A 23,609-nucleotide genomic window follows, 5' to 3' on the forward strand; every position below is an offset into this window, starting at 1 on the left:
AGCTGGTGAACAATGTATCTTACGACACGACGATGAGCACCGAGACTCCGTTTTCCTTCTGCTGGTCCGCTTCCATCGAATTCGCTTCTTGATTTTGCTCGATACTGTCCTTTCTGTTCCCGCCATCACAGCTACAGTCTCAGCCGCAGCCTCAATTCTAGCTTGAAGCTGCAGCCTCATACCGTACTGGCCAACCGTTGCCCTCACCCTTCTGTCCCAAACATCATTAAAATACCCACCGCTTACGGTATTTTATTGGCTCTGTGGCCTTAATCGAAATCCATCATGGCTCCTGCCCAGGTGTCTCCTGATATTCCTAAACCCTCGTTCGCCAAGGTAAAATTTACCCCGTATTCATCCCCTCTATAAGTGGTTCTTTGTCGAAGGAACCATGTCCATTTGTTGACTGGCGCTAACTCATGCTGTTCGACAGGTCGCTGCCTCTGTTTCCAAGGATTCCGCATCACCTGCGAATCGACAGATAGCCACCCCGTCTGAAGAAGTATCCATGAGCTCGACAACGCCTATATCCACGGGTCCTGTGATTGCGAATGGGCGATCTAGTAAGGCACCAGCTATAAACACACCTTCGCCGCAACTTGGAACTACCGCCAGTCCGGCTCAGAACAGAAGCGGTGTAGACGACTTTGCAGGATCCCTGAATGATTTGAGCCTCCGAGAGAAAACACCTAGTCTCGTTGTCAATGGCAGCGGACCCTTGGCGCCCGAACGACCTGCGGTTATCGTTGGTAGGGATAGCGGGTCTGACGATTCTCAGAGAGCTGATTCAAGCTCCGAACTCGGCACCAAGCCTCCCAGTCTGGATGGGAAGAGCATTACATCAGGCACAACATTTGCGCTTGACGAGAAGGAATCGCTGAGACCTGACGATAGCGCGAGTGTCAAGGCCGCCGCAGAAGATGATGATGCTTTCTCTATTCGTGGCTCACTTGTTGCAGGCTCTCGCATCGGATCTGAGGTGGCTGCGCGCGCCCGAGGCATTCCTCTGGGTGATATCCCGGAGCGCAGATTGCCACAACAAGCCCCAGGTATTGTGGCCCAAGGAGTTTTAACTCCGCAAAGTTCTTCGTCCGAACAACCCGCCGGCGCCCCTCTGGGTGCGTCTGGTTCCTCAGATGCACTCGGCGTCATTTATAGACAGGCGCCAGATGAAAAGCTTCTTGAGGCCATGGCATCGCCCAAAGATAGGCTATTTCTTCTCAGATTGGAAAAACAAGTCATTGACTTTGTCCAAGACTCCAAGTATGTCTGTCTGCTTCTTTAGCTTCCACTTAAACTAATTATTTCTCAGGGAACCGTACATGGACCTCCCACCGTCCAACTCGTTCTGTAGGATGCTCACGCACAAGCTGGCTGATTACTACCACATGACACACTCTTTCGAGCCTCATGTAGGATCTGTGCGCATTTTCAGGACGCCTTTTTGTCGTGTGCCCACCTCGCTGGCACTCATCAACCCGAGTCCTAGTGCACCGAGTAGCAGTACACCTCCTCCTGCTGTTCTGCCCAAGAAGATTATGCGGCGTGGCCAAGATAGTGAGGGCGGTCCAAGCGCAGGTGCCTCCAAACCAGCTTCTGAGACTGGCAGTGACGCCAAGGATAAACCCGCAGCCAATCAGAAGTATGTATATCGTCACAAAGTGTTGTCAATTCCCCGTACTGACTATCATAAGGTTGACCAGGGAGGAGCGGGAGGAGCTTTACAAGCTAGCTCGAGAGCGTATTTTCGGCAGCTCAGAGGAGAACGTCGCAGGTATGTTATTACAAGACTCCAGCCTTGAAAGCTATCTGACTAGGGTTGTAGAAGATGGCGATAATGGAATTTCGAGAGCCAGCTCGGTATCAGCAAAGGACAAAGCGAATGCTGGAAAGAGAGGCAAAACTGGCAAGCAGCGACGTGATGATTCCGATAGCTTTGATTCACGTCACCACTACACTCCATACTGGGGACCTCAGCAGCAGACCTGGGTGTCTCAACCGCAGTATATGCCACCTCCAAACCCTCAATATGGTGCTCAAGCGCCACCAGGTGCAGCATACCAGGGCCAGATGGGCCCAGCCTATACACAGCAAGGCCCTAGCTATCCCGCAATGCCTGGAGTGCCTGGGGTGCCTGGAGTGCCTCCAAACCCACCATATCCCCAGTACTCCGTGCCTCCGGTATGTTCCATCTCAGTGTAGTTTATTATTGATCATTACTGACTTGCAATGCCAGTACCCCCCTCAAGCCAACCAGCAAAGATACCCATCTAGTGGAAGTCCTATGACAAACTATGGTGCCCCAGTACCTCCAGCAGGATCGCAGCAACCGGCATGGCAACCAGGCTTTGCCTCTCCTGCTCAATTACAGCAGCGAGGAGGCACCCCGACTGGCCCTCAAGGGCACATGGGCATTCCTTACGCTTTTGGACAGCTCCCAGCAAACATCAATCCTCATGATCCCAAGAGCCAGCATCCGATTCCTGGAAGCTACAACCGTAACCACGCCTTCAACCCTAAGACACAATCGTTTGTGCCTGGCGGTGGTATGGCTCCTGTCCCGCCGCCCCAGCCACCATTCACTGCCCCTGGATCGCATCACGGTAGCCCTCAGGTCGGATCACCGCACCTAGCTTACCCTGGCGTGTACCACCAACAGCCGATACCTCAACCTTATGGGGGTGGATATGGTATGGCGAGGCAGGGTTCCAGCAGCTCTATGCCTGCGTATCACTCTCCTCGCGTTGCTCACGTCGCGCCGCACGTTATGCCACAAAACCCCCAACACATGGCTCCTCCAACTCACCCTCATCACCCCCAAGCTTACAATATCCCTAACCGACCTAACATCCCACAAGGGCCTAGTCAGCCTTACTCGCATCTGCCAACATACGGCAACCCGGCAACTTTACCCCAGAAGCCGGATACTGGAATTTGACGTTAAAAAATGGGGGAAAGCATGATATGGTGTTCACAGATTGGGAGACCCATAAAGGCGTACACGGCATGTTTAACATCTTGGCGTTATCGGTGGATAGGACGGACGGCATGAATTTGTAGGCCACGGCCCAATTTACTAGACGAGTTCAATACCACTTTGACATAATTCTTCTTGGTAGGGGTAGATCAAGCTAGGAGTCAGGAGAGGAGGACAAAAAAAGGAAGATAGTTTATGACGATTGAATTCAATTCTATGGCCGGGAGTGCCGGAATTTTCATGCCTACCACAACGCCATGTTTTTATTGAAACAATAACCCATGCTTCATCTCACATGCATGCCAGGGGGAATATCCTAGACTTTTGTCGGGACGTGACCTTCTTGTAACCTGGACTCCAATATCTAGTTCTCAGCTCTTATTTTCATCGGACTTCTTTACTCAGTGGGCTCGCGAGGTTCCCTGGGCTCACGAGGCTCACGGGGCTCACGCTGTTGGCCACCTCCTCGGCCACCTCCTCGTCCACCACGCTTGCCTCCCTGTCGGCCACCTTTCTCCTCTGACTTGCCCTCACCCTCCTTCTCGTTGCCAGCCAAGTTGGCTGTCGCCAATCGCTGAGACAGGTCGATTTGGGTGCGGATAGTGTTGGCCAAGTAGCTGACCATGAGGACGTCCTGAATGTGGTTGTTAAAGTCGTGCTCGATTTGTGAAGGGTCGACCTTGGGAGCCAAGGACAGAGCATTGAGAAGATATTGGCCGACAATGTTATTGGGCTCCTCGTCTTCGTCAAGAACACCGTTGATCCACTCGCTTGCTCGGTCAAGAAGGCCGATAGTTTGCTCGATAGATCGTCCAAGACCCTCAATATCGGAGACGAGAGGGGCTGTTCGGGACTCGGAGTCCTTTGCGCTGGCGATGGCCTCGAGAGCGCTTCGGTCGGCATCACCATAGAGGATCTTGTGAGGGACTTGGATGAAGAGGCAGCTGTCGGCAGCACGCTCAGCGTTGACAGCAACGGGAGCGCTGATGTAGCATCGAGACTGAATATCCTCCCCAGGCTCGGTAGAGATGGTCATGTGAATAGCGGGGTGGGGGAAAGTCCCGGTGTCAGGGCTGCCGAAGAAGTTCTGGATGAGGGCGCTGAAGCTGTTGAGCTCGTGAGAAGTGGCGTCCCAGCCGAGCAGGGACTCGCCACGGTTGGCCTTGAGGGTCAAGGCAAGCATGTTCTTCTGGTACTCGACATCGACCTCGACCTGGTCCTCCTCCTCGGTGTGGGGGATGGCAAAGCATGAGCGAACCTCGACTTCGGTGCCATCTTCAGATCGGGTGCCAACAAGAGCGCCGATAACTCGGGTGGACTGGGTATCTCGAATGTCTCGTCGGACGGCGTGGTCGAGGATGGAAAGGACAGCCTATAGAGACAAAGAGAGAAAGGTTAGCCAAGAAAGTTTTCTTTGACGAAGCCCTCGAATATCAAAACACCATGACAGTCGAGGTGAGAGGGGTCTCGCAATCGTATCGTACCTGAGGCTGGATGTTGACAGTGAGCGGGGCAAGGTTAGTCTGGAGGCCGACGGTATTGGGCGCCAAAGGCCTCGCCAGGTGGATGAAGCTCTCAGAAGCAGCAGCGGCCATACTGGGCAACTTGGAGCTGAATCTGTTAGGAGAAGATGAAGATGATGTATGCGGAGAAATGGGTGAGGCCGGGCCGGGTCTTCTGTTCTTTCTCGCGAAGCCGTCCTAAATTTCGCCGATTTTGAAGAATTGCAGGTTTGGCGGGACGGCTGGGGTTGTGCGCGCTAAGATTAGAGAGATAAGACTCCATTCTGTGGCGCATGAGTGGGATACCCCACCATGGCGTGGCGTTTTCACGCAAGGCTGAAGGTAGCCTTATAACTTTTTTTTTACAACTTTGTTTAACGACAAGAACCATTTTGAAACAACCAAGACGACACATTTGTTGTGGATTAACTATACGCTATAATTTTCTATCCAAACCGAAGCGATGCCACCACGTGGAAGAGGAGGGAATTTTAGAGGAAGAGGTGGCCGTGGTAGAGGAAGAGGTGGTCGAGGAGGCAAAGCGACAAGCAGATTTGGACCTAATCGACGATTTGATGGCGCACGACTTGCAGAGAACGATGGGTAAGTTCAAATACGACAATGTTTTGAAGTTTTATGGGCTGCTTACTTACCATGCATTCTTCAGGTTAGAAAGCTCTGGATCGGAATCAGAATCTGCGCCTGAAGACACAGTGATGGAGGATCTCGAATCCGAGGACGAGGATGACGATGAAGAGACAGCATCTGCGAAGCCATACATGGCTCTACTACAAAGTTTCAACAACGAAAGCAACGCTCCCAATTCTAAGCGACGAAAGTTGGATCACAAAGAATCCGCACAATCTCAACCTGGCGAAGACTCCTCTTCTGATGAGGAAGGCGAAGAAGGCCAAGACGACCCAGAAAAGGACATTGACCGTGCCGAAGATGAAGCTGAAGACCAAGTTGAGGAGCAAGTCGACGACGATGACGATTCAGAGGACGAGGAAAACCCCACAGACCCCTTTGACGTGCACTTTGCGCATCCCGACGAAGACATTGTCGCAAAGAGAGTCAAGTCAGCACAAGAGGGCAATTGGGCAACAAAGCGAGCTCTAATACAAACCTTGAGAGCGACTGTCACGTACCCAGCTTCTGATGCGGGATCTGAAGTCCCGAAACCTATTGCTGGGCTCGATGGCCTGCAGCTCAAGCAGAAGCTCAAGGAAATTTCCTCTCGTAAAATTGGCGAGTTCAGCGCTGTTCAGCGCAATCTGAGCCCGCTCATCTTCAACTATAACGATGTTTTGTTCTGCGATCGTACAGTACGGAACTCGGATTCGTTGCGGGAATTGACGTGCCTTCATGCACTCAACCACGTTTTCAAGTGAGTCTCCATACGCATGCCCCGGCTACTGAGAACCACCTGCTAATCAGAAATTAGAACTCGTGACCGCGTAATCAAGAATAATTACAAACTGGCTAAAGAAGGCCAAGACAACGATTTGGAACTTCGAGACCAAGGTTTCACTCGGCCCAAGGTTCTCTTCCTTCTGCCCACACGCAACTCTTGTCTTCGTATGGTCAACATGATCCGTGATCTGTGCGAGCCAGATCAGCAGGAGAACCGAAAGCGATTTGACGATGGGTACGTGGATAAGGAGGCCAGGTTTGGCGCAGACAGGCCGGCCGACTTCAAGGATCTCTTTGAAGGTAGCGATGATGACATGTTCCGCCTTGGCATGAAGTTTACTCGCAAGACGGTCAAGTACTTTTCGCAATTCTACAACTCAGATATTCTCTTTGCCAGTCCTCTAGGTTTGCGAATGGCCATTGGTTCCGAGGAGGACAAGAAGCTTGACTTTGACTTCCTGAGCTCAATCGAGATGGTTGTTGTAGACCAAGCTGATGCCCTTCTCATGCAAAATTGGGAACACGTTGAGTTCATCTTTGAACACCTCAACCTCCAGCCCAAGGACGCTCATGGCTGTGATTTCAGTCGCGTGCGAAACTGGTATCTGGAAGATTGGGCGAAGTACTTTAGACAAACAATCATTTTGTCTGCCTTTAACACTCCCGAGCTATCTGAGTTGCTTCGATTACATTGCCACAACTGGGCTGGAAAGGTTCGGCTACAGCCTGAGTATCCTGGCACATTATCACAACTTGGTGTCAAGGCGAAGCAGACCTTTTCACGATTCCAGTCTAAGTCGGTCGACAAGGACCCTGATGCTAGGTTTGAATACTTTACTTCCGCGATTATCCCTTCACTTGCCAAGCGAGCCAAAGATGCCACGGGTACTCTCATTTTCGTCCCATCGTATCTTGACTTTGTTCGCGTGCGCAACTACTTTGCGACATCGAGCTCTGTGGAGAATGTCACCTTTGGTGCGATCTCCGAGTACACAGATGTCCCAGAAGCATCTCGGGCACGATCACATTTCCTTAGCGGCCGTCACCGGGTACTGCTCTATACGGAGCGAGCACACCACTTCCGACGATACCAATTCCGCGGTGTGCAGCGTGTCATCTTCTATGGATTGCCCGACAATCCCATCTTTTATACTGAGATTGCAGGTGGTTATTTGAGCAAGAGTGAGCAAGATCTAAGGCTCGAGCCTGGTCAGGGAACTGCCAAGGTCGTGTTTTCCAAGTACGATGTGATGAAGTTGGAGCGAATCGTGGGCTCCAAGAGAGTTGGCAAGATGATTCAGGACCGCGGCGATACCTTTGAGTTTATTTAGATGTGTCTTACTTCAGGAGTATATCGGAAAAGTTGGTATATAGCTTGAGCATGAAGTTCAAGATTTAATTTAAAGATCAAAGGATTAGATGAAAATTGTCATGACATGATGTAGTAATTGATACAGTTTTCTTTTTGCAGAGCTCCGCCCTCCTCATAATATGGTACACTTCGCTTCAATAACGAGTTCTTTTATTGTGACTTTCTCTTCACTGACTCTGGCACGATTCCTGCGGCCATCTCCCTTGCTCGTTCAGCATTCTGGTCGGCCGTCTGCTCAGCCTCGACCTCAGCCAAGCTGCTCTCGTCCTTTTGTGGGATGGTCGCATCGCTAGCCTTGAGAACCATAAACCTTCGTACCATCTCCTCGAAGGGCTCCTCGCCGCGGAACTGGGTGACCTTCTTTATGTTTGTCCTTGTGACGGGTGTGTGGTCCTTTCCGAGCATGCGATCACGAGCAACGGTTTTGGCTGTCATCATGAAGCGCGAGTCCTTGGGGCCGTCGACCAATTCGAGGATGGCGCTCTCACCCTGGTCATAGGTGTTCTTGGACTCGGTGCGAACGACACGAGTGTAGCCGCCCTCTCGTGTCAAATATCGTGATTTTAGCTCGCCTAGTAGTTTGGGTAGATGTATGTCTGGTCTCTACAAGCAACTATTAACATAATGGTCTTGATGAATGGTTGGTTCGACGTACGTATAGGATACCCTGTGCTGATCTTCGTGAAGGCTCATTGTCCCTCTTGGCCAATGTGATGAGCTTCTCCGCCATGCGCTGAGCTTCCTTTGCCTTGGCATAGGTTGTGTGTATTTGTTCGTGATGGACGAGTTGAGTTACGAGACCGCGCAGCAACGCCATACGGGCTGCTGAGTTGCGGCTCAGATGCCGATATTTGACAGTACCACCAGCCATTATACCGGTGTTTTAGGATATCGTGTCAATTGAGGAGGCGATATAGAGGATGCGAGGGTGGCGGTCGGTTTAGGGAGGGCGATTATGTTTGTATTTCCTGTCGTTGTCGTGCACGTGGGCGCCTCCGATCCGCAAGTCTGCTGTCTTGATCGGACAATTTTTGGTGGAGGGAAATTTTTGGCTGGAGTTTTCGGAGCCGGCTTGTCTCGTCTGCCGAGAGAGCCTCTGCGCTACGTCAACCCACCACCAACAGAACCTCTTCAACAGCTTCCCAAAGGGAAAACGACACGCGATACCGGGGCAATTGAGCTCGCGCACGCTATGATACGTTGTATTTAAGCTTCAATCGACCGTCACTCCCAATTTGGTCGTGTCCCCAACCGTCGAGAACCTGGCAAATTACCGCATCAATATCGGCCTACTGGACAAAGCTCTAACAGCATTAAACCATGGGCTTTACCACCGGCTTTGTACGCAACTCTACGAGCGAAAAGAATGTCTCTTGGATGAATTGACGTGCTAACTGGCTTGTCAGACCGGCGGTGTCACGCTTACCCTCTCCCTCGCCTATCTCTCAGTGCTCGCCCACCAGCGCACTCGTGAGCAACAAGGCTCAGCGCTTCGCGCCCAAGCTCTCGCTCTCCAGGGCTTGATCGACCCTCTGCCACCGCTGCCACCACCTACACGGTCCGAAGTTGCTGCAGCTCAAAGGGCCAAGACTGTCGAGATTGCCAAGGACCGATGGAACACTGAGGTCGAAAACGCAGCACGATGGGTGCAGCATACCGATTGGGTCCAAGTACGCGAAGGTCTTGAGGACACTGCATCACGACTCTGGTCTCGAGCCGTTGGTGCCAGCCCCTCAGAAGTTGCTGACCAGGCTGGACAAAAAGCAAAGGAGGCCGAGCGACGAGCTAAGCCTGTCGTGAAGGAAGAGGCTGCCAAGCTCGGTGATGCCAGTGGAAAGGTCGCGGCTGCGGCTAAGAGCGCTTACAAAAAGGCAAAGGCCGAGACCAAGGAGTTTGCCAGCGTTATCCTGGATCACAGCAAGGATAAGGAGAATGTTGATATTGCTCAGGAGGATGGAACTCTTTCCGTACTGACTCCTGTGGAGCGAGCTCTTCAGCAACGATTCAACAAGCCCGAGGACAAGGTGAACAAGACAGTGGAGGACGCACTGAAGGAGAGATACAAGCCTATGGACTCCAGGGATAACACACAACTGAGGGGAGTCTAAGGGTGTCGAACAAAAAAAGATTGGATGACGGGTGATGCGTGAATGGAGAGATGTGAGTTATTTTCTGTACACTGCTACTGTACCACTAGTTCTTTGAGCCACTCAAATAGAAACCAAGCTTAGGAATGCTTGATATGATCAACTGAGCTGCAGTTTGGAGTGAGCTCATATGATAATGGGGGGTTGATAATCACTTTTGAAAATGAGTATATATACGACAGTTTGAGCCTGCCTTGGAATTTATTTTCTTCGCTATAGCTCATATTCCGAATTCTAAATACCTACCTAGATATATCAACCAAACGCCGGTATTCGACAGCCATGACCACTGTGTCTGGCGAAGGCTCCCAGCCGAGGAGCAGCAAGCACCACAAAAGTCGACATAGCAAGAGTCATCATAGCAAGAGTCATGGCCATAAAAGTAGGAGGGGCCGCCATAGTGGTGGTAGTGACATACATCGTCCTAGCAAGCCACCTTTTTTCGTTACCCTTTTTTGCTGCGCTGATTCTTGGCCGAGCCCCAGAAAGAAGCCAGTGGGAAGCCAAGATCGCACGGACATGGACATAGGCATAAGCACAAGAGCTCGAAGAAAAGTTCTCGTGGAGTAACTGAATCACGGGTGGGACATTGGGTTGAGTCCGTGCCAACTGATGCACCACCAGTGGATGAGGCACCAGTTGAAGAATCACCAGCTGCGAGATCACTAGCTGAGGAGTCACAGGCTGAAGAATCGCCAGCTCAGCCTGCAGAAGAAGGGCCACCTTCATCTGCAAAGTCAGCTTCGGCTAAATCTCATCGAAAATAATAAATTCCCCATCCAAGACAACAGTGTTGATACTTGAATAGACTACCTACTAGGTAAATAATTGAAAAGCAAACTTCGCACCAGCTGGAGACATCCATGGACGTAGTAATGTGACGTAGGATTTGTAAATTTAACCTGAAGCACTTTTGAATGCTTTAATAAGTCTACTAGCTGCTAATATATTGATGCACAATCTTGGCTAGGACCTCAAAAGTGGCTGCCTGAACGAACGACCTATATGCATCTTATATCCCCTCCCACCAACATTCCAGGCTTTGCTTTATCATTGTTTGTCTCGATATTTTCTTTCGCAAGCAAAAAACAGGACTCGAATCTTTGATCGACCGTCGTCGTTCTTCAAAATAGCAAAAGTTCTAGTGCAGTCCTTGCACTTTCCTAGCGAACTATATCTAGTGTTAGACTTGGTAGTCTCTATCCGCTTCACCGCATCACCCGCCATCAGACTCCAGCAACCCCAGTCATGGTGGTATGCATATTAGATACGCATAACTGTCAGCCGGAATTGCCCCCTAGGATGTACTTATCCATGCTGGACATCTTACACAGTCAGACTCACTAAAAGAGCTCGAGGTGACGATTGCATGGCGCAACTCCCAACCAATCCGCACAAGATCGCCGTTGTAGTGGATCATGATATACTGCTCGAGACTTGTGATCGTGGGGATAGGAGAGTTAACGAGTAGAGCTGAACTAGGGCAACTCTTTATCTCGAGAACGAGGCCATGACTATCACATGCGCCAATGATCGGAGACTTAAGATATATGGCAGCCCCTTGTCACCCCGCCATGGAAATTGGGCATTTCAGTATCGGAACCAAGACGATTGGTCCGGTGCTGTGTTGGAGAACATCGATATTCTTGTCACTCATGGACCGCCTTTTGGACACCTCGATCTGATGAGACTTGGGCTGCGTCCATTTACCGAATCAATCATGGCGTATACTCCCTTCGCTGCATGTCTTCGGACATATACATGAGGGATATGGCTAGGAATGGGTGGTCTTTGATAAATTACGGACGGCATATGAACTGACTTTGTCGGTGTCAGAAGGTGGGGTATTGAATTTGCTGGTCTTGAAGGAGATGCTAGTCTCGCTTCGCAGGGCTGAGAGAGCAGTGGGTTCACGACTTGTAAATGCTTCAATAGTGGGAGGGCTACGGGACGACGAGAGAAGGCGACCTGTGGCTGTAGTTACATAATATGGCATGTAGTTTCTCCCATTCAGGTTTGTTTTCATGGTTAATCCTATCTCGTGGACGAGTCCACGGGTAAATATTATGGCTTCAGGATGTCCCGTGTCCTAGACTGAGGTATCGAGTCTTCTGCCGTCCCCAAAATGTTTCACCACCAAGATAAGATGTTCAAGGTTAAAACATGGCGGCTAGGAGTTTGAGTCGATTTACCTTAGCTTACCATTATGCGAATACGATGGGAAAGTAAATCCCATGTCTAATCACAATTGAGCAAAGGATTAGGACGGGATATGAACCATCCCGAGGAAATACAAAGTTTAACAGGGAAGGCCTTAACTTGGGTCGTTTCAATCCAGTGGCTTGTTCTGTAGCTTCTCCGGAGACCAGGCCCCCCACTTGGTCCGTCTTCCGGGGCTGAGGACCGGTAGTGGCCGGAAGGGCGATGGAAATAATAGTGGAAGGTGAACGAGTAATTGGCAAAGCCGGGGCCGTTATTGGCTTGCGGGGTCGACAATCTTCCGAGGCTTCTAGTCCGCAGGACTGGATAGCCAATTGGATATAAAAGTGAGTACAGGTTTCAGGGGCTATGCGAAAAATATGCTCAATCTGCTATTTGTGCTCAGTACCCTGAGATTTGTTTGTTCCGAGGTTCAATCTTTGAGGGTCGCTTTTGACTGAAGACCTGGTTCGATGGATGCAATTGCGAGACCGGTAGTCGCCGGTGCAGGGCAACCACTATAGCACCTTCCTAGGCGCAGCAAGTACGGATACGACTAAGACCGTTGAGGAAATTTTCCAGTGGCGAGCGAAGGCGATTGGCAGTTTCGATGGAGTCAGTAGGCGATTGAGCTCCTCGGATTGGTTGAGCCGCGGACTCTCCGAACATGACCGATTTATGCCGCCTGCACATGAGCGGAAAGGAAGTCGCTGACGGGCTCGGGTAGAAAATAGCGGCACTCTCATTGGCAATTGCAATTACTACGCTCGATTAAACACCAAATATTTATCATCTTTACCCTCCCACTCCCACTCCTGGTCTCCCGTTTTCTCTTTCTTCATTCTTCTTCCTCCAACTGCCTTGTTGGGTTGTGTTTTTGTCTTGTTTCATCTTCCTCGTCCAAAACACTCGCCATTCATCAGACTGATCCCGCTATCGCAAGGGCCCCCAGTTAAGTTTTTGGCCACCTTGACACCCTCTATCTTGGTCGCGACTCGAAACCTTCGCTTTCCGACTTTTCAAAACGAACATTTCACCTTTGCGAAACGACTGCAAACATCTCGATCACCATGTCTTTCTCCAGCCTTGTTCAGGACTTAAGCCTCCGCGACGCCAATGGTGCTCGCCGCCCCCAGATTTCCGGTCCCCGCTCGTCCGCTTCCACTCTCGACGACAGAGCCTCGCACATCTCGAGGGCCATGTCCTACGCCAGTACCGCTGCCACCAGCGTCAGCATCTCCGGCGACATTTCAAGCCAGCTCCATGGTGGATACTTTCACCCTCTGGCTCGCTCATGGCAGGCTGAGCGTCAGCTCACCAAGGTATGCGATGCAATTGAACACAGAAACCAATGCCTCTGACAATATGGTTATAGTCTATGCTTATCTACCCCCTCTTTGTCACCGACGGTGAGGGCGACATGATCCTCGTCCCTTCTCTCCCTGGTCAACACCAGCTCAGCTGCGACAAGCTGATTCCGTTCCTCGAGCCTCTCGTCCACAAGGGTCTCCGTTCCGTCATGCTCTTTGGTGTTCCCATGCAAGCTGGCACCAAGGATGCTCTTGGCACTGCCGCCGACGACCCCGAAGGTCCCGTTATCCGAGCCATTCAAATCATCCGCCGCCGATTCCCTCAACTTTTCATTTGCTGCGATGTCTGTCTTTGCGAGTACACCTCGCACGGCCACTGCGGTATCCTCCGCGATGATGGCAGTCTCAACAACCAGCTATCCGTTGACCGCATCTCCGATGTTGCCATCGCTTACGCTAAGGCCGGCGCTCAATGTGTTGCTCCCTCAGATATGAACGATGGCCGTATTCGTGCTATCAAGCTGAAGCTGATTGAAGAGGGAATTGCCCACAAGACTGTTCTCATGTCCTACTCTGCCAAGTTCTCTGGTTGTCTGTACGGTCCCTTCCGCGATGCTGCTGGCTCAGCGCCTTCATTTGGTGACCGTAAGTGCTACCAGCTTCCCCCTGGTGGCCGCGGTCTTGCTCGACGTGCTATTGTTCGAGATATCAACGAGGGAGCCGATATCATCATGGTGAAGCCTGCCAGCCAGTACCTCGACATTATCAGTGACGCCAAGGACTTGGGCAAGGATCTGCCCGTAGCCGCATACCAGGTCAGCGGCGAGTACGCCATGATCCACGCCGGAGCCAAGGCCGGCGTCTTTGACCTGAAGGCAATGGCCTTTGAGTCGACAGAGGGAATCTTGCGAGCTGGTGCTACCATCGTAGTCAGCTACTTTACCCCTGACTTCCTTGACTGGCTGGAGAACTAAACATGATGAGGATTACGTATGCAAAATGGTTGATGTTAGGCGTTTTGGGTGTTTAGGTCAAAAGGGGCGTTTCTACGAAGCCAAGAAGCAAGGGATTTGGTTACGTTTATTCATTTAATGGAAAGAATTATACATCTAGTTTGCAAGGCTGCTTGCTGAACGTGGTGGAAGTTTTTCGAGGAAAACATATACAAACACATTCAACTCAATAGCAATCACACATCGATCGATACTCATTGATATTTTGGTCATTACAAACAGTTCACTGAGACAATAATGTGACATTTTCTTACCTGCTGTGGCAGGATGAATACGAACTTTACATGTCATTTTCATACATCAACGACAAAAAGTTATATCAAGCACCAAATACATCAACGACAACATCGTCCGAAAGTTGTTGTAAGAGAATTGTTGTATACTTCCCGAAGCAAACTGTATTTCACAGGTGATTTCAGTATTTTGAGATCAATTCGAATCGATTCTTGTTGATGCATAGTTCGCGTCATTAAAGATGGTAGTCGAAGCTGAAAAAGAATGCAGGGCAATGGTGACGATGGCAGTACAGATAGTACGTGTGTAACCAGCACATAGAAGGCACAGCACATGCACATGTGAGGCTCACCTAGAATGAAAACGCGGTGAATATGCGAGTCAAAGGGGGATGGGCCCGGGTCAATTTATACCATAGTATGGCATAGTGCATCCACTGTACTGAAGCACATGCTGCCTATCTATGTATAGAAACACTGTACATGATTCAGCCCACCTGAAAACTTGAGGCTTTGTTTGTTGTTGTTGTCAGCCATGAACTTTTGAAGCGCCGTGTTGCAGCTATTATGCATCTATGTGGAGATGGCCGTGCTCCCGAAGCATCTGTGAGGAGGTAGTTGAAAGATGTAGATGCGAAGATGGACAAAGCTCGTTAGTTGTTTCGCGTTGATAAAGAAAGACAGACAGATCGGATCTGGAGATCAGAGTTCGGATGACGAACCAACAGATACGCCAAGACTTGTTCAACTGCCGCATGTGCAGGTTGGTATTGCCAAGGTTTGTTGGGGGCTTTTGATTGAGTTTCGATTCATCATGGCTCAACATGCGGCTTGTATAATTTGTAGGCAGGCTGAGAACGGCATTTCCTCTGCAGAGTTACGCTTCACCGGGAGTTTTCGCGTTTGTAACGCCGGAAATACTACATTGAAGAGTCCTGCCGAGTAGCCGTGTTGCACAATGCATCTCTGGTCAGTAGCAGTGCAGATGGATATGTTGATAGGCGCCCGTGGTGTGTAATCCTCAGGGCGATGTTCCCGTCGCGTGTAACTGAAGCTGTCTCCTAATGGCGTCGTCGTAAAAGATGATACAGCCGCTTAGTCGGTCTAAATGTGATCGACCGCCCTGAAGCTGTACTACTGTATAGCACTGTATGGGGTAAATGCCTACTATGTGTATTCTGTACGCGCGTTTTCCAGCTATTATCCCAGCATTGGTACCCTCAGTTTGGGAATAATTGGGCCTGGTGGCATCGTTTCGAGGCAGCTTGGACTGTGGGGTGGGTCAGTGTGTGAAAAGTCGACGTCAGGAGAAAGATGTGTATGTATTGAGAGTGTCATTCATTTTTGGACAGGCACAGGTGGCTTCTTGATGACAATGGATGACCTGGTGATAGATAAAAAATGCCCAATAGCGAAATTGATGTTGTTGTTATTGTTATCGGAAGTTTATATAAAGTACGAGGTACGTCGTCAAATGGAAATAAGAAAAGGAGAACCAACAAGCTCGATCTGTCTTGGACAGGGGAACAGGGGTAGACACCTTAGCTTCTCTTGGCCAAGGCTTGTTTCTTGTTCGCCCCCCTGGTACCTGAGACCCCTGTTTTAAGTTGGTTAGAGTCTTAGGATTGGATACACAAAACAAGGCATGTCATTGTGTTGACGCGCTCTGACTGCTATATGGTGGTATTTATAGCAAGGCGAGCGAGTTGCCTCTATTACGATTTATGCTTGGCGTTTAACTTTTTTTTTTTGTTATCTTTAAAGCCTTTTCATCGATTGCTAATTGAAGTAGATACGAGATATACGTAGTCCATCTTGTTCAATGCTTGTGCAAAAAAAGTCGGCTATCTGCGTGATCATCATCTCCAGCTTTGCCAAGTGACGACTACTTTCATCTCTGTGATATTAACTTAACACAAGCTGCAGATCGCTATCCATCATCCCAGCCCAATCACGTCTGCTGCGACTGAATTGACAAAAATCTGTAGGTGGGTGGGTAACAGTGGTGTTCGTATATGCTTGAAATGGGGCTTCTTTGAGTAAAGCAAAGCAAGCCACCGGGTGCATTGAAACGCAGCACGTCTCCAGTGATTGCCGTTTTAACTTATGAGACGGCGTGAGTTTATAGGTCGCTTACGCCATCCCCCATTTATGCTTGAGTACAGTGCAGTATCTTTGTTGAGTGTAGCTATGTAATCGGAAGCCCGTCGGCACCTTGTAGGTTGTCCACTTCCATGGCAGTGGCCAACACTGACACTGTATAACCTTTACCGTCTGGCAATCATATGTATACTGGTCCATGGTCCATGGTTCATGTTTCCTCTTTTCCTTTCCTTTCAGGATCTACGTTTGTGTTTCCCCAGCATCAAAAGCAGCAGATATTCCCTGGTGGTTATCTCTCTTGGCACCTCGGCGTTTCTCTTCATTTTAGTCTTCCTCTCCACAGACCATATCTCGACAACAACAATCTCTTGGCTCGCCTCCAATATTCTGCTTTGCACAATTCTTGATTGTTTTCTTTTGTTTGGTCCGTGTATTGAATACCTGACAAATTCGTGACCATTGCTGCCTTCCTTTTGTTTCCTGTTTTCACTCTGGTCTGCTCCTTCCCCAGTCTCTCCCGTTGAGCTCCTTCCTCCGTACCGACCTATCAGACGGACTCACTCCTGCCAATCTTTTTGCCCTTTCCCACGACGCCGTCACTGGCCTCGTCTCATCCAAGAATGAGTCGTCGTTCTCCCAGCATATACTCCTTCTCCGACGAAGAGAAGATGGGCTTGCTCGACAACAGATCCGTCTCGGACGCTGACAGCGACAGCGGTAGAGATGAACAGGATCATCGACCTCACTACGACAAATGGGCCGGTCCCATTCTCGCTCCTCTCGACTACATTCGTTCAACTCCTTGGAGGGTTTGTCTCATTCGCTTCGCCTGGTTCTTCGTTCCCAGCTATCTTCAGGGACGACATGCCCGGGATCAGATTCGACCAGCCAAGCTCTCCCCTACTGCCTACCTTGACGGCATGCGAGGTGTAGCCGCCTTGGTTGTCTTGTTCTGTCATTACTTTTACCAGGCCTTCGTCATTGCTAAAGGCTGGGGCTGCGATGATGCCCACTACAACATCCTGAAGCTACCAATCCTCCGACTCTGGTATCAGGGGCCTCCAGCTGTCTGTCTCTTCTTTGTCATCTCCGGATACGCCCTTTCCTATCGACCTCTCAAGCTTATCCGGAGCCACAACATGCAGGACTTTTCGACCACCATGAGTTCTCTCGTCTTTCGTCGGGGTGTTCGTCTCTATCTGCCAACTGCTATCTCAACCCTGATGATAGTTTGCTTCATTCGCACTGGCCTTTACGAGAAGACTCGAGATTTTGCCATGGACACCACTTACATGAGAAACGTCAGAGAACCTCACCCATCGCGGCTTGCAACAAACTATGCCCAATTCGCCGACTGGGCCAAGGACATGTTCAAGTTTGTTCATGTTTTCAGCTGGAAGACTCACGGTGGAAGTACCAGTAAGTCGAATACCTTATACAGACGAACGTAACTAACGATTCATAAAGACTATGACCAGCACTTGTGGACCATCCCCGTCGAGTTCCGATGCTCCTTGTACCTATTCCTCACTCTGCTGGGCACTGCTCGCCTTCGCACCCAGTACCGATTGATCACTGTATTCAGTATCATGATGTTCACCTACCGAAACTCTCGTTGGGAACTCCTCATGTTCCTCTGTGGTATGGTGCTCGCCGAGATTGATCTCATCCGCGGCGCTCACGTCTCACCTCCTGCTCTGCCAATGGAAGAAAAGGCCTCGCCCGCTCGTCCCCAATGGTACCAGCGGATCTTCTGGGCACTTGTCAGCATCGTAGGCCTTTACCTTATGAGTCAACCCGACCAAGGCGGCGAGAGAACACCTGGCTGGGTTTACCTCACGTCGTTGATTCCTAAGTGGTGGGACGCCGAGAAGTACCGCTACTGGCAATGCGCTGGCGCCGTTGTGTTTATTCTCGCAGTGAGTCGCTCGGCCAGTTGGCAACGAGTGTTCAACTCGGCTTGCGTCCAATACCTTGGGAAAATCTCCTACGCCCTCTACCTGATGCATGGACCCATCATCCATGCATTCGGATACCATTTCGAGAAATGGGCCTATGGAGTAACTGGCATCGAAGGACACCGCTTCACCGCAGGGTTTATCTTGAGCTCATTCTTGGTGATCCCGACTGTCTTCTGGTGGGCTGATATCTTTTGGCGCGCAGTCGACATTCCCACGGTCAAGTTCGCCAAGTGGTGGGAGAACAAGCTTATCAACAAGGCGGATTAGTTAGAATCCACAAGATGAAACAGAGTCATCATGATATTTGGCGTTCTCGGGTTGAGTTTTCCAGGGAGGTTAATTTTCTTGACCAAGTCCCATTGCATGGCGTTCAGGTGGTTGATTTTCATCATACAGATGGCGATACAGTTAGACCAAGTAGAGGTCACATCTTGTTTCTGGGAGACTGAGGTCTTCTAATTTTGGTAGCCAGAATTCTAACTTCATGTTGAGTTATAAAACAGCCAGATTATGGGGAAAACTGTTATGTCATGCTAGAGTTTGATTCATGATTGCAGCTCTGCGGTAGCTATCCGGTTGGCCTCAAAACTGGTAAATATTCAAACTGTAACCAATAACTTTGAGGATAGTACACAAACCAATCGCATTTTTGTCTACCTAGCACCTGTCTGTATACCTCTATATGTGGTACCGTGAACTTCTTGCCGTCATGTATACTAAAGATCACCCCGTTCAATCATCATCAGATCGGGTGTACACTCTCTTCCCGGCCACCCAAGTCTCCTTCACTCTCAGTGACCGTAATTCTTCAATTTCATAAGATTCTATGGGCTTATCGAGAACAACCCAGTCAGCCAAAGCGCCCTCACGAATCACACCAGCACGACCATCAAGAAAGGCGCCACAAGCAGGAGCTCCAGTGAACCCCCACATGGCCTCATCCAAACTCAAGGCTTCGTCTGTGTGCCAGCCATCAGGACTTTCGTCGGTTCCACGACCGGTATGGGGACTACGACGTGCTACGGCGGCATAGATGCCTTGGAATGGGTTGGGGGGTTCAACAGGGAAATCGCTGCCAAGGACAGGACGGGCAGAAAGAAGAGAACGCATGCGGTAGGCGGAGGATGAAACGCGGCCTTTGCCTAGGCGCGATTGCGCGTACTTCATATCCGATGTTGCATGTGTGGGTTGGATAGAGGGAATGATTCCAAGGGAGAGAATACGTTTTTGGTCATCCGGGTGGATGATCTGTGCATGCTCGATACGGAAGCGATGCCGGGACTGACAAGCTGCACGAGCTTCAATCTGATCCTGAGAGTCGTGCGAGGATTGGCCAGGTGTTGAAGGAGAAGCGCCTTGGGCAGTGGCCTCGTTGAGGCACTGTTGAACAAGAGCTGCCTCGAGGGCGTCGACGGCATTACGGTTTGCAAGGTCACCAATAGCATGGATGTTGACCTGGTAGCCATCCGCGGCCCAGCGCTTGGTCACATCGGTGAGGGCAGAGGCATTGATGAGGAGGGAGCCTGATGTCCAAGGATGATCCGAGTATGGGTCGAGAAGTGCACTTCCCCAGCTACCCAGGGCTCCGTCTTCGCAAGTTAGCTATCTCACCGATTCTGTTTTGGAAATTGCGTACCTGCAAATAGTTTGACGCTTTGAACCGCAAAACGGTCGTCATCCCGAGCAAACTTGACAGCTTCGTCTGGACAGTATGAGTTACGCTGGGGGCATTCCAACATGGCGTACACACGAAGAGTCCAGTCGTCACTCGAGGACAATTCGTTGTACATGGTTAGAGTTTCGGGTGTTGACCCAGCGTCGTGCATACCCACAAGTCCAACCTCGTTGAGCTTTTTCATGGCAGTTTTAATCGTGTGAGCTTTGAAGTCCCGACCCGGCTGGGGCCAGATGGAAATGACTAAATCCATGGCATTGTCACAGAAAACCCCAAAGCCAGGGTCGCGGATTATTTCACCTCCTGGAATTACTTCTGGGAGGTCTGCTGGGAGAAGGTCTAGGACAGGCTGCGAGACCCAGGTGCAGTGAACGTCTATGCGGTCAAGCATGAGGTACACGTTGCTGAGTTCTGGGTCTTGTGTTATATCGGCCTACAGTAGTCGTTTAGCAGGAATTCAAGATGTTCCCAGTCCAACTTACAGCTGTTGGCATCCGACCAAAGAATGTCTGATCCCATCCAACACCACGAACCCAATTATCCTTGGAACCAGCTCCTGGGTTTTCGGAGATATAGCTCTTGATTCTGGTTCGCACTTCATCCAGAGACTGGGCCCCAAACAAATCAACAGAATGTAGAAACTCTCCGTACTGAAGCAAGTGGCCATGTCCGTCCCAAAGTCCTGGGATTACATGGCCATCCATTGTTGTTTGATCAGCATCACTTGAACCGACAGCTGTAAAGACTCCATCAGTGACAGTAAAGCATTGAGCTTCAACCTGTTCAGGATCATGAGTCCGGATAGACTTGTAACAGTATGTGACAGGGTTTTCGTTTTCTGAAGCTGTGAGTGGCTGTTGAAGGCGGTATGCGACTGCAAAGACAACGACTATGAGGGGGAGGATGAGACCCCATCTGATAAAGGAGCCTGCGGCAGTCATTGTTGACAATTCTGCCCTCTAATGGACACCAAATTTTGGCATTGGCTCAATTTCAGGTGATTGAAGCAATTTAAATTACTGAAGCTGCAAATTGACAGAGAAGTTGGTGAATGTTGAGTGTGACCATCAATTGTTTGATGCAGTCCATGATAATAATGATAATGAGGTGCATGTTATCGATAAGATTTTGACATATGGTGGGGGAAAGTCACTCAACAATCTACTACGATCACCATCATCATCACTAAGCCTCTTTACCATAGGTACAGACCAATACAAAATATTACGTACAGTTTTAAAGTCTTTCAAGTTTCCTAGAGTTGGGAGATATTCGGTGATGAAAACAAAATTTACTCCTTATTGCTGTCCTTATCGGGTCGCTTCTCCCTTCAAAAGAAAGAAGCCGACTTACCCCAGACGATAAGCTAGCTACATACTAATTATCTGCCCAGAGAATAGGATCAAGCAACTTCTGCCACTTGGGGATAAGCATGTAGCGATAGTCCATGTAGAGCCTGCTCAGTCTCTGTCGTTGCTCCTTCTCGTTACCCTCCTGGTACTGAGACGCCATCTCCTTGTCTTCCTCGTACTTGGAGTTCCTGAGAATAGGGTCGAGATCTCTCTGGATAGGTTCGACAAGCATGCCTCGGTATTGCATGTAGAGCATTGAGATGCGCTCATATTGCTTGGCTTCATCTCCACCAGCGAGCAGAGGACTTTCCGTGTGGGCTTGTTCCTGTTCATCTCCTTTCTCCTCTACCTCTTTCTCTTCCTTCACCTCCTTTTCAGGCTCCTTCTCTGACTCCCTCTCAGGATTCTCGATCTCAAAGATAGACGTTACTGTTTTCTCTCCTGCTTTGGCCTTCTTCATCTTCTCCTTGATATTCTTCTCGAAATCCTCCTTGTAATCCTCCTTTGCCTTGGACAACCTTTCCTTGTACTTCTTCAAGTCCTCGTAAGTGTTCCAATTGCCACCGGGTCCTTCGTCGTCAACCTGGCGGACATCGTAGAGTTCGCATCCATTGAGCTTCTCACACTTGTACACCTTGAATTGCTTGGTGATCAAGTAGACGGGCTTCTCATACTTCGAACCAGTCCGATCTTCATCCTTCACGAGACCCTCCTCCAGTTGGTCTCCGATACCAGCGTAGAGCTCGTCTTCGTGCTTTTCATGCTCTAGATTCGGATTGATACGGTCCTGGCGTTTCTCGTTCTTTTTTCCGCATCCGCAATCATTGACTTTGTCGCGTTTCCCGTTCTTGTTTCCACAACCGCAATCGTTAGGTTTATCGCGCTTGTTGATCCTGTTCTTCTTCTCCTCCCCTATCTCTTCCTCCTCATACTCTTTTTCAAATGCCTCGGTATCTGCCTGGACCTCTTTGGCAAAATCAACAGCCGCTTTTACTCTGCGTTCGATTTCCTTTTCAGCCTTTTTCAAATCCTTTCTCTGTCTCTCCTGTTCCTCCTGAGATCTTCCCCACTTGAGTACGGCCATGTTGAACAGCTCCTGCAGTTCGTACGCCTCCCTTAGCTTGCGGATTGCCTGCTGAGTTTTTATTGCCAGGGTTTCATCCTCGTCAGTTTGTTCTTCGGTCTTGTCGATAGTTTCATCGCGACGGTCCAGGTCTGAATCTGAATCTTCAATGGTGGAAGCAGTGGTTCTTGAGGTGTTTTTTAAACCTGAAGTTGTACCAAATCCCGCAGTGGTACCAAAGGCCGAAGTATTATTGGATGTCGAAGCAGCATCGGGGGCCGAAGAAGTATCAGAAGTCGAAGCAGTATCCGATGCCGAGGTAGATTCAGATTCAGAGACCGAAGTAGATTCAGAGAATAAGGTAGATTCAGAGGCCGAAGTAACATCAAAGACTGTAGGTGTTACGGTGATGGTTGTGGTAGTCCTTGTCACCGATACCTCCTCGGTCAAGGAAGCACTGGAATCAGAGACGATGTCTCCAGAAGCAGCGGTGGGGGGTGCTGAAGCCGTAGAAGAATCCAGTGCCTTAGTAGATGATATCTTGTTACTGCCGACAGTCGCCGGCGGGGTCGCAGTAGCCTTGATTTCGGCGTCCGTGGTAGTGGCAGTGGCTTCAGCAGCGAGGATAACACTGAGGGGGGCTGTCAACCCACCAGGATACAAGGTAGGCATCGCAGCAAGCATCTTGTCTATTCTGGTAGTAGCCGTTCTCCATGAGGCGCGATGGGCAATCATCCAGGGAGCACAAGGGATGGCAGCGGCATGCTCAGCAAGGGCTGCCACAAGAGCAAAACTAAAACGCATCTTAATGATCAAGATGGGTTGGCGAAATTAGCGAAAAAAAATCGAAAGGCTAGTCTTGCAGTTGAGAGCTGGAAGAAGTGGCCGGCTTTATATACGCCAAAGAATAAGGAAGAAGTTACTTGTGCATAGGTCTCAACACATGCTTCTACTATCAGTCACGCACATCATAGAGTTTATTGTTGCCACTGAGAGAACTGAGACGGCTTAGGCTTAGGCTTAAGCTTCTGTTGGGAATTTGACAAAAAAAGAAACTTGAATATAAACACACCAAAGAGTGGTACGATGCCGAGTCCTCGAGTGATGCCATCTGTTCTATGGACGGAGAATATCGAAGTATAAATTACCAATAGCATCATCAAATTCGACACCATCATGTTAATCCTTCGACTCATATTGCTAAGTGGATAACCGAGGACAAATAGGGGCTCTTCTTACAATATGAAGTTTGGCACCATCCATGAGATGTTGAATAAACAGCATCACAT

The 23,609-nt window shown here is 49.8% G+C and overlaps 10 protein-coding genes across 10 annotated transcripts; 5 read left to right on the top strand and 5 right to left on the bottom strand.

The window, feature by feature from the left end:
* Positions 1 to 285: 285 nt before the first annotated feature.
* Positions 286 to 2,938, top strand: FGSG_10074 (uncharacterized protein; the record flags this gene model as incomplete). The annotated part of the gene is made up of 6 exons (XM_011320704.1): positions 286 to 336; positions 434 to 1,263; positions 1,313 to 1,642; positions 1,695 to 1,774; positions 1,826 to 2,181; positions 2,237 to 2,938. The coding sequence occupies 6 exons, from the start codon at positions 286 to 288 to the stop codon at positions 2,936 to 2,938; spliced, it is 2,349 nt and encodes a 782-aa protein (XP_011319006.1).
* A 226-nt stretch (positions 2,939 to 3,164) lies between these two features.
* Positions 3,165 to 4,668, bottom strand: FGSG_10075 (uncharacterized protein). Its single transcript, XM_011320705.1, has 2 exons — positions 4,462 to 4,668; positions 3,165 to 4,349 (listed from the first exon to the last, which is right to left on the bottom strand). The coding sequence occupies exons 1-2, from the start codon at positions 4,570 to 4,572 to the stop codon at positions 3,375 to 3,377; spliced, it is 1,086 nt and encodes a 361-aa protein (XP_011319007.1). The 5' UTR covers positions 4,573 to 4,668; the 3' UTR covers positions 3,165 to 3,374.
* Positions 4,669 to 4,942: 274 nt separating this feature from the next.
* FGSG_10076 (uncharacterized protein) lies at positions 4,943 to 7,235 on the top strand (the record flags this gene model as incomplete). Its single annotated transcript, XM_011320706.1, has 3 exons — positions 4,943 to 5,082; positions 5,147 to 5,866; positions 5,924 to 7,235. The coding sequence occupies 3 exons, from the start codon at positions 4,943 to 4,945 to the stop codon at positions 7,221 to 7,223; spliced, it is 2,160 nt and encodes a 719-aa protein (XP_011319008.1). The 3' UTR covers positions 7,224 to 7,235.
* A 179-nt stretch (positions 7,236 to 7,414) lies between these two features.
* On the bottom strand, positions 7,415 to 8,135 carry FGSG_10077 (50S ribosomal protein L17; the record flags this gene model as incomplete). Its single annotated transcript, XM_011320707.1, has 2 exons — positions 7,415 to 7,860; positions 7,916 to 8,135. The coding sequence occupies 2 exons, from the start codon at positions 8,133 to 8,135 to the stop codon at positions 7,415 to 7,417; spliced, it is 666 nt and encodes a 221-aa protein (XP_011319009.1).
* A 333-nt stretch (positions 8,136 to 8,468) lies between these two features.
* Positions 8,469 to 9,934, top strand: FGSG_10078 (uncharacterized protein). The gene is made up of 2 exons (XM_011320708.1): positions 8,469 to 8,605; positions 8,671 to 9,934. The coding sequence occupies exons 1-2, from the start codon at positions 8,585 to 8,587 to the stop codon at positions 9,370 to 9,372; spliced, it is 723 nt and encodes a 240-aa protein (XP_011319010.1). The 5' UTR covers positions 8,469 to 8,584; the 3' UTR covers positions 9,373 to 9,934.
* FGSG_10079 (uncharacterized protein) lies at positions 9,667 to 10,140 on the bottom strand (the record flags this gene model as incomplete). Its single annotated transcript, XM_011320709.1, has 1 exon — positions 9,667 to 10,140. The coding sequence occupies one exon, from the start codon at positions 10,138 to 10,140 to the stop codon at positions 9,667 to 9,669; it is 474 nt and encodes a 157-aa protein (XP_011319011.1).
* Positions 10,141 to 12,430: 2,290 nt separating this feature from the next.
* Positions 12,431 to 13,954, top strand: FGSG_10080 (delta-aminolevulinic acid dehydratase). Its single transcript, XM_011320710.1, has 2 exons — positions 12,431 to 12,932; positions 12,986 to 13,954. The coding sequence occupies exons 1-2, from the start codon at positions 12,681 to 12,683 to the stop codon at positions 13,892 to 13,894; spliced, it is 1,161 nt and encodes a 386-aa protein (XP_011319012.1). The 5' UTR covers positions 12,431 to 12,680; the 3' UTR covers positions 13,895 to 13,954.
* Positions 13,955 to 16,889: 2,935 nt separating this feature from the next.
* Positions 16,890 to 18,497, top strand: FGSG_10081 (uncharacterized protein; the record flags this gene model as incomplete). Its single annotated transcript, XM_011320711.1, has 2 exons — positions 16,890 to 17,688; positions 17,737 to 18,497. 2 exons carry the CDS (start codon positions 16,890 to 16,892, stop codon positions 18,495 to 18,497), a joined length of 1,560 nt encoding a protein of 519 aa, XP_011319013.1.
* A 465-nt stretch (positions 18,498 to 18,962) lies between these two features.
* FGSG_10082 (uncharacterized protein) lies at positions 18,963 to 20,846 on the bottom strand (the record flags this gene model as incomplete). The annotated part of the gene is made up of 3 exons (XM_011320712.1): positions 18,963 to 19,819; positions 19,867 to 20,338; positions 20,388 to 20,846. 3 exons carry the CDS (start codon positions 20,844 to 20,846, stop codon positions 18,963 to 18,965), a joined length of 1,788 nt encoding a protein of 595 aa, XP_011319014.1.
* A 436-nt stretch (positions 20,847 to 21,282) lies between these two features.
* FGSG_10083 (uncharacterized protein) lies at positions 21,283 to 22,992 on the bottom strand (the record flags this gene model as incomplete). Its single annotated transcript, XM_011320713.1, has 1 exon — positions 21,283 to 22,992. The coding sequence occupies one exon, from the start codon at positions 22,990 to 22,992 to the stop codon at positions 21,283 to 21,285; it is 1,710 nt and encodes a 569-aa protein (XP_011319015.1).
* Positions 22,993 to 23,609: the final 617 nt, after the last annotated feature.

This window comes from Fusarium graminearum, chromosome 1 (assembly GCF_000240135.3).
Source record: "Fusarium graminearum PH-1 chromosome 1, whole genome shotgun sequence".
Taxonomy (NCBI): domain Eukaryota; kingdom Fungi; phylum Ascomycota; class Sordariomycetes; order Hypocreales; family Nectriaceae; genus Fusarium; species Fusarium graminearum.